This window comes from Sceloporus undulatus, chromosome 8 (assembly GCF_019175285.1).
Source record: "Sceloporus undulatus isolate JIND9_A2432 ecotype Alabama chromosome 8, SceUnd_v1.1, whole genome shotgun sequence".
In the NCBI taxonomy this organism is placed as follows: Eukaryota; Metazoa; Chordata; class Lepidosauria; order Squamata; family Phrynosomatidae; genus Sceloporus; species Sceloporus undulatus.
This window is the reverse complement of record NC_056529.1, coordinates 11,896,414-11,913,726: the sequence shown is the minus strand read 5'-3', so window position 1 is coordinate 11,913,726 and position 17,313 is coordinate 11,896,414. Positions and strand designations below refer to the sequence as shown.

General features: G+C 42.0%; 2 protein-coding genes across 4 annotated transcripts in view; both read right to left on the bottom strand.

Annotated features, from left to right (window-relative positions):
* The window catches only part of LOC121914329 (protein C19orf12 homolog), an 8,230-nt gene extending 5,907 nt beyond the window's left edge, over positions 1-2,323 (bottom strand). The window contains exon 1 of the mRNA XM_042437668.1: positions 2,139-2,323. The gene's annotated coding sequence lies outside the window, so the exon portion shown is untranslated. The remainder of the gene's footprint in view (positions 1-2,138) is intronic.
* An 815-nt stretch (positions 2,324-3,138) lies between these two features.
* Positions 3,139-11,162, bottom strand: C8H19orf12 (chromosome 8 C19orf12 homolog). Of its 3 annotated transcripts, XM_042437670.1 has the most exons (4): positions 11,036-11,078; positions 9,637-9,709; positions 8,476-8,651; positions 3,139-7,935 (listed from the first exon to the last, which is right to left on the bottom strand). In XM_042437670.1, the coding sequence occupies exons 3-4, from the start codon at positions 8,633-8,635 to the stop codon at positions 7,670-7,672; spliced, it is 426 nt and encodes a 141-aa protein (XP_042293604.1). In that variant the 5' UTR covers positions 8,636-8,651; positions 9,637-9,709; positions 11,036-11,078; the 3' UTR covers positions 3,139-7,669. The 3 variants fall into 3 exon arrangements, with proteins under 3 accessions (XP_042293604.1, XP_042293605.1, XP_042293606.1); XM_042437671.1 differs by lacking the exon at positions 9,637-9,709 and having other exon boundaries at positions 11,036-11,162; XM_042437672.1 differs by lacking the exons at positions 8,476-8,651; positions 9,637-9,709 and having other exon boundaries at positions 11,036-11,114.
* Positions 11,163-17,313: the final 6,151 nt, after the last annotated feature.

Genomic DNA, 17,313 nt, shown 5'->3' with positions numbered 1-17,313 from the left:
CCAAGGAGAACCTAAAGAGGAATGCAGCTGTCTTGATCTCTAACAAGAAGCAGGGTCTTACAAAGCTAATGAGTCTTAACTGTGCATTCAAGACTATGCTTTTCCAAAATACTTTGCATTACAACCGGAATAGCTGAGCCATAGTTTTACTCTGGTGTTGTTGCTGTTGTTGCTATCCACCCTCAAGTGGATCTCAACCCATGGCGACCCTGTAGATGAGACATCTCCAAGACTCCTTATGCTCAACTGCTCTGCTCAGGTCTTGAAAATTCATACCCATGACCTTAATAGAGTCAATCCATCTAGCACATTGCCTTCCTCTCTTTCTACTTCCCTCTGCCTTTCCTAACATTACTGGTTTTTTCCCAGTGAGTCGTGCCTCTTCATGATGTGTCCAAAGTACGACAGCCTCAGTCTAGTCATCTTGGTTTCCAGAGAGATTTCTGGTTTGATCTGCTCTAGGACCCATTTGTTTGACTTCTTGGCTGTCCATGGTAATCTCAGCACTTGAAGTCAAAGGCACTTACAACTAGATTCACCCCTCTGTATCCACAGATTCTTTATCCATGGCTTGAAAACATTCCAAAAACATATACATTCCAAAAAGCAAGCCTTGATTTTGCCATTTTACATAAGGGCCACCATTTGCTATGCCACTGTATTTAATAGGACTTGAGCATCCACAGCTTTTGGTATCCATGGGGGTCTTGGAACCAAACCAGTAGATACCAAAGATCTACTGTAATTTAAATCTCAGTGATTTCAGCAGAGATCTGCTCTAAGCATGACTAAGGCTGGATCCAACAATGTGGCTGTTGGTACTGCCATATTTGAATTGACTGTGTTCTGAGCACTGCTTTGAGCACAATTTTTCTTGGAAAACATACAGTAATTACATGTGGAAAAATACAAAATGTTGATTTGACTGTGCTGAGAAGCAATTCATAGAATTGGAAGAGACCACAAAGGTCATCCATTCCCACCCCATGCCATGCAGGAACTCTCAATCAAAGCATCTCCAGCCTCGGTTTAAAAACCTCCATAGAAGAAGATTCTACCACGCTCTGAGACACTGTATTCCACTGTTGAACAGCTCTTACTGTCAGGAAGTTCATCCTAATGTTAGGTGGAATCTCTTTTCCTGTAGCTTGAATCCATTTGTTCCATGTCCTAATCCCTGGAGCAGCAGAAAACAAGCACACTCCATCTTCAGTATAACTCCTCTTCAAACACTTAAACAGAGCTATCATATTACCTCTTAACCATCTGTTCTCCAAGTTAAACAACCCCAGCTCCCTAAATTCTCCTATTATAAAATATACAAGGGGAAAAACTAATTGTTATTATTCACAGTACAAGTTTAGTCTGTCCTGCCCACCGAGAGAAGTGTGTTGCTATGGTAAGGAAGAAATTCTGCATAGGTTCATTCCACTTTTGACTATTACTGATTCACATTCCCAGAGTGCATATTTCTTTTTCTGTTCTTTTGGAAGGTAAGGTTCAGGGACTAAACCCTGCATAGTCCTATGACAAAGTGAGAGCATCCATCACATGATTTCATAGCACCAACCCTTGCAATTGTGTGCTCACATACTTATCAGATCTAACCAGGCTTTAACTTCTGCCTTATAGAGAAATTGTTGGGGAGAAAAAGTTAAAGATTAATGGGATGATTTTTCAATAGCTGCCCAGATGCTCATAAAGCTGTTGCTGTTATTTATAAAATGAAAAGCATGTAATGAGATAAGAAGAACAAAAGAACATAAAGATCAAAAGTGTAGCTAGTTCAACATATTGGCTAACAAGATGCCAACAGCACACCCCCCCCCAACAAGTCATTCATGTTCTTGGCACACATAGTTCTTCTCCACCCTACTTTATTTGTACAACAGCCGTGTGAAGTAGGCCAAACTGAGTATGGAAGGCCTGAAGTCACCAGCAGGTTTCATGGGGATTATAACTTATACTTTCCAAGTCTCAGTCCAGCATCTGATCAACTCTGACAGGAGAGGGGAACCTTGGATCCAGAGATTTCCCTGCCCCAAGCTCTATCCCTTGAGAATTTCCCAACCCACATCCTCCGAACCAGGAATTCAAAGGGCAAGGAGATAAGAGATAAGAGCAGAACACCACTATACCTTTCACTGACAGTGCACCCCAAACTAGTACTCCACTTCATAAATGTGTCCATCCTATCCATGATGAATTTCCAAGTGCACCTAGACTGATAGCCAGTCTCACTGTGCAAACTGCCCATTAGCCACTGCTCTAGGCTGGCTGCTTTGTGATGGCACCATAAACCAACAATGTGATGAGAAAGCAAAAAAGCCCACTTGGATGTAATATGCTGCTTTTTGTGTTTGATTCCCTACCAGCCAGGAGAGAAATAAGTGATGTGAACAGTGACCCACTGTTAAGCCATAATGGACAAGTTGTGATCCTCCAGATGTCACTTGAATATAGCTGCCATCATCCCTCAGCATTACATATGGCAATAGTTTTTTAGTCTCATGTAGAACATGTAGCCCACTTGACTTTGACAGTTCCCTTTCTCTCCTCCCCACTTCCCCAAGTGCCTTTGAAACTACTTTTGCCTGTTGAAGAAGATCTGCTTCAAAAGGGTGCACAAAGATTGTGTGCCTTTCTTTTTGGCTGTCCAAGACAAGATTACTGCCACATTATGGATTCTGGCACTTGTCTTATGAGCCATGCAGCCACCCCAGAATTTCCATTACTCTTGCTAGATAGGAATTACAGTTCAACATGTGGACACATGGGGCCGTCCCTGTTCTAAGCAGCAGCCTGAATATTTGGCTTCAGGTAGCCGGAACCTATGGCCCTTATTGCCCTTGATCTCACCATGGCATGAGGCTTTGGAGAAAACCATCATGCAAACCTGCAGCTTTTTAGTGAACGGTATCAGGAACCCACTGGGGCACCTTGGCCAAGTCACACTCTCTCAGCCTCAGAGGAAGGCAAAGCCACAGCCCCTCTGAACAAATCTTGCCAAGAAAACACTATTGCAAGTTTGCCCTAGGGTTGCCACAAGTGAGAAGTTATTTGAAGGCACAGCAGCAAACAACAAAATTATACCAAGTGAGTCTAATGCAACAAAGGTCAACAAATTCAGAACCAATGAAGATTATATCAAAGCATTTATTGTATGCTGCAGACAGACAACTTTTTCGATGTTGAAAATCACAATTAAGTTTAATTTGATTTTTGTTGTTCTTCACGCTGCACAAGAAAATAGGCCAGATCTAGGCTGAGTCACTTAAAGGAGACCCACTGAAATCAATGGGATGTACATCAGCTCAGAATGCCTCCAAGATCCCAAAGGCATTCAGTCCTCTTCAGGAAAGCTGCAAAACAGCAGAAGCCAGGAGGACAGCCCATCAGCTGTAGTCTACTTCCAGTGCTACTTCAGTACCACACTGGCTCTGCTTCCAAGGCTTATGAATGTTTTAATAAGTCCAACATCTGACTTTTCCAAGCCCCCCAAAATAGGAAAGATGGAATCTCTCTTCCATCCCAAGGACCGATTTCAGTTTCAGGGGGAAGGGGTGAGTTCCAGTGTTAATATTTTGGCTTAACACTCTTAATGACAACAACTGAGCCTTAGGACAGGCATATCAATCTTTTAGGATATAGAAACACCCATATAAAAGGTGGCAGACCATCCAAAAGTCTTAGGGGAAGGGGCTGTGGGCATCTGAGGTAAGCCACGAGGGCTGGATTGGGATTCCCAGAGGTCTTGCATCTGAGGTTCTCCACTTGTGCAATACAGCAACCAATTCAAGTTGTTTCACAGTAAAGCAGTACCTGGTTGTCTCAGCATCCTTTTCTGGTATGGCTTCTAATTTATATGAAGCTTGATTATACTGAGGCATGGTGTAGTAGTGGTTTGAGTGATGGACTAGGACTCAAGGAAACAGTCTTGGTCATGGAAACTCACTGGGTGATCTTGGACAAGTATCACTCTCAGCCTTGGAGAACGGCAAAGGCAATAGCACCCCCCCCCAAAAGGAAAAACCAAATCTTGCCAAGAAAACCCAGTGATAGGTTTGCTTTAGGGTCACCATAAGGCAGAGATGACTTGAAGATACTGTACACAACAACAGCATTATTCTGAGCCAAACCAATGGAAAGGTCACTTTCTGTGGCTGGTCTTCCCAGGGTCTTGGGTTGTATTTTTATCTTCACTGTTATGTTTTTAAGATGGTTTTACACTTTTAAATCATTTAATGGAATTTTACTATGACGACTTTTCTAAATTGTGTTAACTTTTTTTGTGTATTTCAGCTTTTTTTATCAGCCTTTTAGCTGCAACTTATTTATTTTATTAAAATATTTATATCCTGCTCTTTATCCAAAAATGTTAGGGTGGCTTACCAGTCTCACAAATTTAAAGCAGTATAAGTAATGAAAATTATTTTTAAAAGCTGAAAACATATTAATTAAAAAGTTAAAAGGCAGATTTGCAGGGTTGAAATAATTTTAAATGGATTAAAAGCATGTGCATGAGAGGGTTGTATAAAAATCAGTTAGGCCACCAAAGCTTTCATAAACAAGCATGTTTTTACTTTATGTCTAAACAGCAGTGTTATTGGAGCCAATTGGGCCTCCAAGGGGAGGGTATTCCACAACTGAATTTTAGCCTTATTGTAAGCCACTTTGGTTCCATGTTGAGAGGAAGGCAGGATATTTATTTATTTATTAAATAAATAAGGCACTAATCTTTTTCAGCCCTTTTACTTTAGGCCTGCTGCACACTATAGCCTTGCCCCTCCTCAAATCACAGCCTGTATTCAGCAAACCTAAACCTAAAACCAGCAAATCAAATGTTTCTTGCAGTTGTGTTTTCTTCTTGCAAGTGACAAGCTGTTCTGTAAATGTCCACAATATCAATATACATCATACTCAAACTTAGGTGTCCATTAACTGGAATTGATGACCATAATAATGACCGTGGAAGACCTACAAGAATTCATCCTAGATAATGAGAAAATTGAAATGGTCAAAGACTTCCCATATGTTGGATCAAATATTGATCAGAAAGGAGACTTCAGTCAAGAAATCAGAAAAAGACCAGGACTGGAAAAGGCAACTCTGAAAGAACTGGATAAGTTGAACACCAAAGTAAAGATTACCCAAACTATCGTATTTCCCATCACCATGTATGGATGTGAGAGCTGGGTACTGGAGAAAGCTGATACAAAGAAAATTAACTCGTTTTAGATATGGTGCAGGAGAAGTCTGCTAAGGATACAGTGAACAGCCAGAAAGACAAACAAATGGGTCTAGGACTAATCAAGCCTAAACTTTCCCTGGAAGCGAGGATGACTAACTGAGGCTGTTGTACTTTGGTCACATCATGAGAAGGCATGAATCATTGGAAAAGACAATGATGATAAGAAAGATGGAAGGCAGTAGGAGAGGAAAACTACATGCCAGATGGTTGGACTCAATCAGAGAGGAAACAAGCCTGAGTCTGAAGATTTGAGCAGAGCAGTGGAAGACAGGGGATCTTGGAGATGTCTCACCCGCAGAGCTGCCATGAGTCGAGGTTGACTTGGGGGCTGTTAATAACAACTGGAATTGAACCAGTAGGATGTCTAAAATAAAACCTCTGAACTCAAAGAAGGCAACTTGTGACTTCTGAATTGCATTTGCCCAATACAGTTGTCAAAAAAAAAAAAAGGGGGGGTCTAACTTATGCAGCCTTCACCAACCTTGTGCCTTTCAGATGTGTTGGACTACAGCTCTGACAGAAATCCACTTCCTCCCCTTAGCCAACAAAACTGGAGGGTGGCGGGTTGGATGCCCTATGCCTTGCCCTGGGTTCTCAAAGGTTGTTTTATGAGGGATGTTGTGAATAAGAAACATTATCTATGACCAAGAAGGACATGCCAAGGACAACATGACACAGTAAAATGGGGAGAGGCAGCAACAAATGAAAATAGTACTTTTACATTTTGTAGTGGAAGTGCAACAGATAATGAAGACATATAATTTCCCTCCTTGTTAGAAGGTCCCTTTCAGATGAGTTATTATAGAGTTCTATTCCCCAATTCTGCCATGACAGTTGGCTGGATGAGGCGCTGAACATACATCTCACCGGTCCTAGTCCAACATATTAACCTAGAAACAGTGAACATACACCCACATCAGCCCTAGCTAGCATAGCCAATGGTGAGGAATGATGGGAGTTGGAATTTAACAACTTCTGGATGGCTGTACACTCCATATCTCTGTTCTAGCCAATCTACTACACTGGCTTTACCAAATGACAGCCCCTCACATGCTTAAAATGTGCCATTCGATGTGTTGTGTTGGAAACCTATGCTGCTTCCATGTTTCAAATGGATGGTGGTTATTCAGCGTGGGAACCCTTTTGAGGGCTGTAAAAAGCAGGAAACAAATACATACACAAAACAAGATATAAATACAGATACACATGGAACAAATAAATCCCAAACTAAGCCATGGCCATTTCACCTGTCTAGCCACTGGTCAGATTGTCAGAACTGTGGCGTATTTTTTTTTACCGCTCACAAAAGGTTATTTGATTCTTGTTTAAAATAGTGCTTCACAATAACTGAGGTAAGTCCAGGCAATCTGATATGGATCATTCCAAGTGATGCTATGAATATGAGTCCAACAGACCACAATATACAGCAATTAAAAAAAAATCCATAGTGCAGTTATCCATATCTAATATTAAGAGATTCATATTGACCAGTATAATCCCCTTGTTTGCCCAATGTGGCATTATTTCGTTAGAATGCCACAAGTGGATGAGGTCAGTTGGCAAATATTACTTTCCTAAACTATTATGGTTACAATTCTGAAACCAGAACTGTACTTCAATAATTTAACTTATCCAAGCTTTGAATAATGTTTGTCCACCGATCAGTTACCAGAAAACTATCCTTGCAACATGCTCTTGTTGGTCCTGGTAACTACAATTGGCCCTCCACATCTGTGGCTTTGACTTTTACAGATTGATTAATATGTTCTCCCTAGGAATCTCTAGGTTCTCCAGTGTGACTCGGTCAGAGGTTTACCAAATAGTCATGCTGAAGGACTTGTAGATTCCTAGAGAAAACACTAGGTCCTCCAGTGCAATTCTATAGTCAGCTTCTGCCAGATGTTGGCCATAGAGCTATACTAGAGGACCTACAGATTTCTAGAGAGCTGTTCTCTCAGGTTAAAAAAAAGTGTGTTTTTTTAATCTGTGGTTCTTCCACTTTCATAGGGGTCCTGCACCCCTAACTGGGTGAATGTGGAGGGCCCACAGTACTCTTATTTGGGTTCCAGCCAAGATATGTCTTGAAGTATTACACATGGAGGCTGAAAAAAGGTGCTGGCAAGTATTCGGCAACACAGAAAGATATTTCGGCAGTGATAATAGAACAGCAGAAAGGAGTCAAAAAGAGGCTCATCAGACCAATCAAGTACATTATTCCAAAACAGTATGAGCCCCTTCTTCAGGAAGTCATCATTATCATCTTCATTGTCATCATCACCTATGATGATGATTACTAGAATTACTATTATCCACTTTACTGTTAACAGTAGATTTAAAATATTCTTCACTGAAACAACTCCCCTCTCTACCCTGAAAAAAAAAAGTCAATCCAAAATACAATCAGATTGAGGTTGGAATCTAACGTCCATACTGGATTTCGCCTCTGAGCTCATTGGTGATGTAGCTTGTCAACACAGCGAGCAACTTTTCTTGAACGGCCATATTTCCCATGACGAGGGCAATGAGCTGTGCAGTGTCGGTCCAGTCTAAATGGCTAATGATGGCATAGGCTCGGTCATAAAGCTGCTGCTGCTCCACAGGAGGTAATTCCAGTATAATCTGAGGGATGGGTTTAAACTGACCACTGGTCATCCAGGCACCAATCAAGCCTCCGACAGCACCCCCTTCAAAGGAAACAAAGAGATACGTTTTAAAACACCATGCTTGGCTTCAAAGTTTGATGTCAATGTCTTAAACTAAATTTACGACTGCATAATTATTCCTATTCACAGATATAGACATGTTAGTCTGTGAAATCAGTATGTAAAGAGATCTTGTAGCACTTTCGGGACTAAATGAAAGAAGAAAGTTGGCATCATGAGATTTCCTAGACTTAAGTCTACTTCCTCAGATGCATTCAGCTTCAAGGTACATAAACACAGCTTAGAAACTCATCACAAGGAAAAATTATCATATGGAAAGACAGGCACAAATGTACCCCACCTTTAATGATATTAAATCTACTTTGTTTACAACAGAGATTGAGAAAAGATTCTTTTCAGAACTACAACTCCCCAAATCAATACTGGCCACTCTAGCTGAGGGATGCTGGTAGTTGTAATCACACAAACTAAATTCTTCTAAACTCCATTTTCCATACACTGGATTGGTGATGCTTTAAGATGGCTTTGAGGGAACGTCTTTTTCCCGTAGGAAGTACTCACCTACAGCAATGCCAGGTGGGCCTCCCATCAGTCCTCCCACAAAAGCAGTTGCACCAGCCACAAGTGCACCTCGCCCAGAGTGCTTGACAGCAGCCTTCATCTTCCGCTCTTCTGATACATGACATAGGAGCTGCATCACGTCATTCACGTTGATTGGCATCTTGCCTAAGTGGTACCTTCAAAGAGTTGTATACACAGTGCCTGAATAGCTGACACATTGCATCTTCCTATCCTTCAGCTGATGAATGTACACATGGATTCATGGCATCAGTGGCCATACAGGAGGAGGGATTTGGGGAGATATAGTCCAAAAAAGTTAGTACTTCCTAGATTTGTATGCATGCATTTTATATCAGTTGACATGCCATTTAGGAAGGATAGGGCTAGCTAGCAGCCTTCCTTCAAACCAGCTCCATGTTTTCAGATTTCCAAAGTACACAACACTAATTCACTTGTTATTTACTAGGCCACTGAGTCCAACTCTCTACTCAGTGCAGGAAATCCAGCTAGAGCATAAGCTAATCAAATCCACAAAAGTCAAAGCCGCAAATGTGGAGGGCTAATTGTATTTCTCTAATAATTCTTTCCCTACATCATTCTGATCCCAGACTTCAGAATGGAAGAATGACAGTTATATTCCCTGCTTTTTTCCATCAACACATTCCCAAAGCAGTGTTGCATACAGGCACTCACACCCAGATCTGCCTGGCTTCAGCACAACTGCATCTTGTGCCTTCAGGCCAAAGTCTGGAAAAGTTTTGCATTGTTATGATGCAACACCCTGAAGTCAGCTGCAATAGCTGGGCCCTTCCAGAAGCTGCAGTCTAAAATAAGCAACTTTTCCAAGCTCTGTTTTGGTCTGGATGTTACTATCATTATCACAGGTCACATGTAACAGAGGAATGGAAAATTGCCCAAGCCAGGAATCATATGTCACTGTCCATTTCATGCACAAACATGAACTATAAGCTTTGGAAGAAGATATGTATCCATTGCTTTTAAAATAATAATAATAATAATAATAATAATAATAATTATTATTATTATTATTATTATTATTAAATGACAGAAGAAGCTTTGATTGCCTGGCCAAGGACTTAATTCTCAACTCAAGCATGCCTGTAATCAACTTCTCATGTTTCCAGATGTATGAGAAAATACCTATACTCAGTGGCACAGAAAGGCACTCTTCACATGCTCAAGGGTATGTTGGGTGATCACTGTGTCTTTTCTCCTGAATGCTTATTCAACAGAGCAAGAAAAAAAAAATCTTGATCCTGTGCCTCCTGCTTGAACCTTAGCCCACATCTGAACCCAGAAACCATGCCAGGCGGTCAGTCCCAAGATTTTAGATGAGCAACCCATGAAATTTCCTGCCCAGACAATTACGTAGGGCTATAGCCTGGATGTTTATAAAAATGCACATCCTATGGCTGCTCTTATTTGGAATGGGTACAATTTGAACTGCAAGAAGTTATTATTTTCCCAGCCTCCTGGGCAATTTTAGTTAACAACAGGGTCAGGAAAGGGCGCAGTATGTTCTTATTTCTATACAGTTAACCCTCTGTAACCACCAATTCTTCATCCAGTGACTCAAGCATCCATGGCTAGAAAATATTCCAAATATATATATATAAATTCCCAAAACCTTGATTTTGACATTTTATATAAGGGATACCCTTTTACTATGCCATTGTATTTAATGAGATTTGAGCATCCATGCATTTTGGTATCCACAGGGGGTCCTGGAACCAAACTTCATTGGATACCAAAGGCCTACTGTATAACTTTCCAATATATCAATCATAAAGCAACTGCGAGGCTCTGCCCAAAGAAACCAGTCCAACATTGATGATTGATTTATAATAATCCCATTGTGAATCCCAGTTTTGAGAGAAAAGCGGAGGAGAAATCTAATGAATTGATTTTGCCATTTTAGATGAGGGAGACCATTTTGCCTTTGCCTTCCATGGGACTTGGAGCCTGCTAAAGGTAAAGGCAATTGCCAGAAGAAGGGGGAAAAACAGAACAAAAACAGGTCCAACGTGGATGGACTGATCCTTAAGGATCGCATTTGGAATCCGCCTGGGGCCCTTTCTGGGAGAAAGGCGGCATCCAAACGACATAAATATAAGTAATAATAATAATAATAATAAAAACCCTGACTCCCAATTTTGCCAGAAAAGGCGGAGGGGGATATAAATCTCATTCATTAAGGGCTGCCTTTGGAACCCGCCTTCCTCCCAAAAAGGGAGATTCAAGGCGGCTCACAAGATATTTTATTTTTTGCTTTGCAAGAAATGCAAACATCCTGGAAAATAGCCCAAATCTCTTAATAAGGGGAAGGCTTTCTTCCTCTTCTGGGGAGAAAGGGGGAAGAGAAACCCAGCTGGCTGCATCTAAGATGAGGGAATAACCTGGTTTGATCCCGCTTTAAGTAAACGGAATCAAACCAGATGCTTTCTCCATTCCGGATGCCCCTTTCCAGCCTGAAACTCCTCTCCCTTTGTCTCCCAAGGCAAGCCAGGATGCCCTTCTGAAGCCAGAGCTTTCTTCCTACCTGGGTGAGGGCCCAGCCAGGCCTGGCACCGAGCTCCCCCTCTCCTCCCCGGGCTCCTTGGCTCGACCTGCCCGGTAGATAGACGTCAGGAGGCGGATCCGGGCGGAGCTCTGGTCGCTTGCGCTGGAGGCGGAGGAGGATCTGCAGAAGGGACCTCCAAGTGCTCTCTCTCCCTTGGCTTTGGCTTTGGCAGTCAAAGGCTGGCTCTAGAGGGAAGAAGGAGAGGCGTCCTTAGGAGGACGCAAGCATCACCAGGTGACACTCTCCCTAAGAGGGCAATCCTAGAATCCTGGAGTTGGAAGAGACCCCAAGGGCCATCCAGTCCAGCCCCATTCTGCCATGCAGGAACTCTCAGTCAAAGCATACCCCAAAGAAGATAATCCAGCCTCTGTTTAAAGACTTCCAAGGAAGGAGACTCCACTACAGTCCGAGGAAGGAGTGTGTTCCACTGTCAAACAGCCCTTATTGTCAGGAGGTTCCTCCTAATGTTGAGGTGGAATCTCTTTTCCCTGCAGTTTGCATCCATTGTTCCCTGTTCTAGTCTCTGGAGCAGCAGAAAACAAGCTTGCTCCCTCCTCAATATGACATCCTTTCAAATATTTAAACAGGGCTGTCATATCACCTCTTAACTTTCTCTTCTCCAGGCTAAAGATACCTAGCTCCCTAAGTTGTTCCTCATAGGGCTTCATGGTTTCCAGACCTTTCACCATTTTAGTGGCCCTCCTTTGGACACACTCCAGTTTCTCAATGTCCTTTTTAAATTGTGGTGCCCAGAACTGGACACAATACTCCAGGTGGGGCCTGACCCGAGCAGAATAGAGTGGCACTATGACTTCCCTTGATCTAGACACCACTGATCCCAAAACATCTGCCTTTGGGCAGGAATGTAAGGTACTGCACTTTGAGTGGAAAAATTAAATGCACAGATATAGGATGGGGGACACATGGCAGAATGAAACTACATGTCAAAGGGATCTAGGAGTCCAATAAACCACAAGCTGAACATGAATCAACAGTGCAATGCAGCAGCTAAAAAGGCCAATACAATTTTAGACTGCATCAATAGAAGTATAGTGTCTAGATCAAGGGAAGTAATAGTGCCACTCTCTTCTGCTTTGGTCAGGCCCCACCTGGGCACCACAATTCAAAAAGGACATTAACTAATTTGGTCTCTGTTTTTCTTTGCCTCAATTTGTGGGGAGAGCCAGGTAAGTTATAAGTGTTATTACTATTGGCATGCAGCCGGCAAAATATACAATTTATTTATTCATTCATTCATTTTCATCAAGGCGGGTGGGCAAAGAGGCGCCACATGCTGAATACTTTGTGAGAACCAATGTTTTCAGATTCTCCCATTTTCAGCATGTATATTTGTCAATGAACAGATATTGGGGGGAAATATCACAAAAGATAGCGCTCTGTCCCCAGCAAGGAACCGAATTTGGAAAGGACGCCCCCGGGGGCTTCCCACTGCTCAGGAGAGCAGGGCACATGAAATTATATATCAAATATTTTGAATAAGCTAGCCAGAAATTGAGGCATGATTCCAGAGTGCCCCATTTGTTTTCTTTCTTTAAAGCTATCTTTCCTTCTGCCTTTCCAAGTGCCTTCTTGCTTTCCTTGGAGTTCATGCTCAGCTCTCTCCTTAGGCTAATATATAGTCATTCTAATGCTTGCTACAGCCCTGTATAGCAGGAATGGACAACTGAGACCTCCCAAGCTGCATCCACACTGGAGAAATAACCCAGTTTGGCACCACTTTAACTTGTCTGGCTCAAGGCTATGGAATTCTGGGAGTTGGATAAGGGAACTTCCCAATTTGCAATGTGTTAGCCACTGCAGCGCACTAAACATGTTTACTCAGGAGACAATCCCACCGAGTTCAATGCTCTCAGGAAACAGGAACTGACGCATTAAAAAACACCAATTCAGGAAAACCAGGGGTGAAAGAGAAAATGAACTGATTTAGAGGCACAACCCAGGAAGCATATACATAGCCTGCAAGTGTCTTGGTTTAATAGGGGCACTTGATTAACCCTCCGCTGTCCCACTTTTTCAGCTTCTTTGCAATGGCCCAGTTTCTCTTTCCTCCTCCCACTTTCCCCTTTTGTCCTCAGCTTACTTCACTTGCTGCCAAGTGAGTTCAAAGTGCAAAATAAATTGTATTGTTTGATACCTGTTGTTCGCCGCCTTGAGTATTGGGAGAAAGGCGGGATATAAAAAATAATATTAGTAGTAGTAGTAGTAGTAGTTTGCAGTCTACTAACTCATCAGTTTCATGCTCCCCATTCATTGGGAAGCCTTAGGAGGTATCTCTTCTAAGTTCAGTTCCCTGCTGAGGACAGAATACTGTCTTCTGTGAATTTTTTCACCCCAATATCTGTTCGTTTACGAATATACATGCTGAAAATGGGAACATCTTAAAACATTGGTTCTCCCGAAGCATTCAGCATTATATAGAGCCTCCGTACTCCACTCACCTTGATGCAAATAACAATAAATAAATTATATATATTACACTTGCTGCATTCCAAGCCCAGTTTCCCAAAAGCTTTCCCCCAAGTTCTACTAAAGCAAGGGAGAGGACAAAAGGGGCAGAATCTTGCATTTCCCAAAATAGAGTCAACACAGGCAAAAAGTATTGCTGCAGCCTTTCCTAGCTTGTTGGTTCTTCTTCATGAATGCCTCTCTTATCTTGACCGCAGACTCTGGTATTGCTTGGCCAGACGGGTCAGCGTTTTTATTTGTGAAATGTTGGGAGGTATGCATATGGGCTTATCTGGAAGTAAATACTGAGTTCATTTAAACTCTGTTCCGGCTTAGAATCATAGAGTTGGAAGAGACTCCAAGAGCCATCCAGTCCAACCCCCTGTCATGCAGGAACTCTCAATCAAAGCATCCCTGACAGATGGCCATCCAGCCTGTTTAACATGCTTGACATGCATAGGTACATATTTGTGTCTTATAGCACAATCTTGCTGCAGTCGTTTCCAATGTAGCTTACAAACTAGTGAATACATTTACCTAAAAGCACTTCCTATGTAGTAGCTCAGTATTTTTTCAAAAGCCCTGTATGGTAGCTTTTGTCTCTGTAGTGCGGAGGGACTAAGTTGGTTGTGATTAAAAAAGAATGACAACTACGGTCCAAAACACCCTGCAGAAATAATCCAGTTTGAGACTTCTTTAACTGCCTTGGCTCAGTGATAGGGAATCCTGGGAATTGTAGTTTACTGTGGCTCCAGAGCTCTCTAAATGCCTCACAAAACCACCGTTCCCAGAATTCCCTAGCATTGAGCCGGGGCAGTTAAAGCAGTCTCAAACTGATTATTTCTGCAGGGTGTTTTGGACCTAAGACTAATATGTGTGGTTAAGGTGAAGACTAAATTTATACAAGGGACTTATAAAGCTCATGTTCTTAGTTCTCATTCAATACCAGACTTTCTTTCTTTCTTCTTCTGGGTCGGGAAAAACAAAATATTTGTAAGATAGAGAATGTGTCTGTGATTATGAGCATTTGTGAGCTAGCTCTATATTTACATCACCCACTTAGTCTGAAATAGATACAGTTGGTTCCAGATCTGGATGGTAGTGACTTAAAATTCAACTGCTGCTGAAAGCCTGTCCAGAGCAGACCCACAAAGTGCTATTGAGATGTCTCCCAACTACGGGCCTTTGATTCGTAATGGCCTCTTTGCACTTTAATTACTATTTTTGTTTTGTTTTGAGTGATTTTCTTTGTTTGTTTGTTTGTTTGCTACTAGAGGTTTAGTTACAAGTTTCGAATTCACTCAGATGCCATTCACTTCTTTCCTCTTTTTAGCTAATATTGTTAGTCCTTTTTTTAAATAATTTGCCATTCAATTGGCTAAAAAGAAAAATGGGCAAAGAGGAATCAACTAATTCAGGTCAACCTTTCAAAATGCTAGGATGAAAGTGAGCAGGAAGCCAATAATTAAAGGTACAGGAGCCTAGAACCAGATGTTTCTTTAAAAGGTCCTAGGAGAAAATTGACAATTAAAATTGAGATCTATAGTAAATGGGACAGTTTTCTGAAGAAAGATATTCAAAGATTTTCACTATAATGATGGATTGTGAATGTCATGAGGAATATGAGGTGTTTCCATACAACTGAACCACTGTTTTAATTGTGCTTCCAGGTTATTGTAGAGGAGCAGTCTCTACAGCATTGTTTCCAGCTTATGCTGACCCAAAGCCGAAGCTATCATTGGGCTTTCTTGGTGGGATTTCTCAGAGGAGGTTTGCCATTGCCTTCTCCTGAGGCTTAGAGTATGTGACTTGCCCAAGGTCACCCAGTGAGTTTAATGGCTGCATGGAGACTAGAACCCTGGTCTCCAGAGACACAGTCCAATGCTCAAACCACTGCACCACATCAACACTCTCTCTACAGCATTAAAGGGTCCTAATGTATAGCAACCCAGTTTAAGGGGAAAAAATACAAATTATTGAGAGCAGAAGGATGTAGAAAAGTGGAAATGCCTTTGAAGTTGCCTTTATCACACAAATAGCTCCATCTGGTGGCTACACTAAAATCTAGCCCGCTGCGTAGAGCTGCAGATATGGGTATGCAATCCCTAAGGATACTTAGGCCTGTTACAGACTGCCAAAATAAAGCTGCTTCAGGTCTCTTTGGAGGTATGCTATTTAAATGATGCATGGGTCCTAAGAGTCCGGAGGTTGTGCCAAAGCCACACTCCATTCCTAAGCACTGGAGTGCAGCTTTGGTGCAGCTTCTGGATTCTTAGGATGCATGCATCATTTAAACAGCATACCTCCAAAGAGACCCGAAGCAGCTTTATTTTGGCAGTCTGTAACAGGCCTTAGACTCAAAGTACACATGCCATCAAGGTACACAAATCTTACAACACACAGCTGCCAGAGGGCTGCAGAAGACTTTCAACTCCTTCCACTTCTTGAGATTCTTTCCCTTCATTACACATTCCTCCTTCTCATCTCTCATTTCTCCCAGGTTTGGGACATTACCCAAAGAAACGTACCTGAGGGTAAGGTTTGTGGACCGAAAAACAGCAGGCAAGAGGATTCTTCAGCAAGTCTCTTCTGTTGTATATGCCTTCATGCATGTTCATCCATTTGGTGTGCAAATATTAACATTGTTGTGTTCATTGTTGTGTGCCTTCAAGTAATTTCCATCTTAAGGAGACCCTAAGGCAGAGTAACCACAGGGTTTTCTTGACAGATTTGTTCAGAGGGGCTTTGCCTTTCCCTTTCTCTGAGGCTGAGAGAGTATGACTTGTCCAAGATTGCCAAGTGGGTTTTCATGGTAGAGTGTGCATTTGAACCCTAGCATCTAGAGTTGTAATCTAATGCTCAAACTATGACACACTAGTTCTCATACAAACACCTTTCACCCTTCTTTAGACATATTTGAGGAATTTGAAGGAATTGTTCTCCTATTTCACATGCTTTTGAACCCTTACTTAAGAGGAAGTATTAGTAAACATTACAAGAATTGTTTGCAAGCAGAAACACAAAACTGGGCTGCATGAGTGTCCTCTTGTTAAAGGCTGAATCCCAATTCACACAACATGAAACCTGTCAGTTTTGCTTTCTACCTCCAATTAGTTTTGCTTCACTTTGGAAACGAAACCCCATCAGACCATTTTACATCACTTTTTCATCTACACAACTACTGGATGTTGTCAGTTGAAACAGACCCCCAGGGGGGGGGGAACCCCTCTGTGAAAAGGCACAAGGGAGTTTCAGCTGCAAGATCCAGATCCAGTCACTTGGTTGGTGGTTGTGGGAAACAGAAGGCTGAATTGGACAGGTAGCGGTCTGCTCCAACAGATATGAATACTATTGACCCCTCAGCATCCTTTCTTTGCTTCTGTGTGAACAAGAATGATTGATTCATTGGATTATTCTGATGGAGTATCTTTGTGTGTGTGTGTGTTTTTTTGTTCGACAGTGGAACACACTCCCTCGGAGTGTATGGAGTATCCTTCCCTGGAGGTCTTTAAACAGAGGCTGGATGGCCATCTGTCGGGTATGCTTTGATTGAGAGTTCCTGCATGGCAGGAGATTGGACTGGATGGCCCTTGTGGTCTCTTTCAACTCTATGATTCTACGATTCTCCCCAGAAGCAAAGGTGACTAAACTGAGACTGTCATACTTTGGTCATTTCATGAGAAGACAGGACTCACTAGAAATGACAATAATTCTCGGTAAAGTAGAAGGCAGTAGGAAAAGAGGAAGACAGCATTTTAGGTAGATAGACTCCAGCAAGGAATTCATAGCCC

Bases quoted from the DNA above. Each gene is read 5' to 3' on its own strand.
- C8H19orf12 (XM_042437671.1), bottom strand. From the start codon at position 8,635: ATGCCAATCAACGTGAATGACGTGATGCAGCTCCTATGTCATGTATCA. The intron at 7,936-8,475 runs GTGAGTACTTCC...TTTCCTTTGAAG, and splicing joins CCCACCTGGCATTGCTGTAG to GGGGTGCTGTCGGAGGCTTG.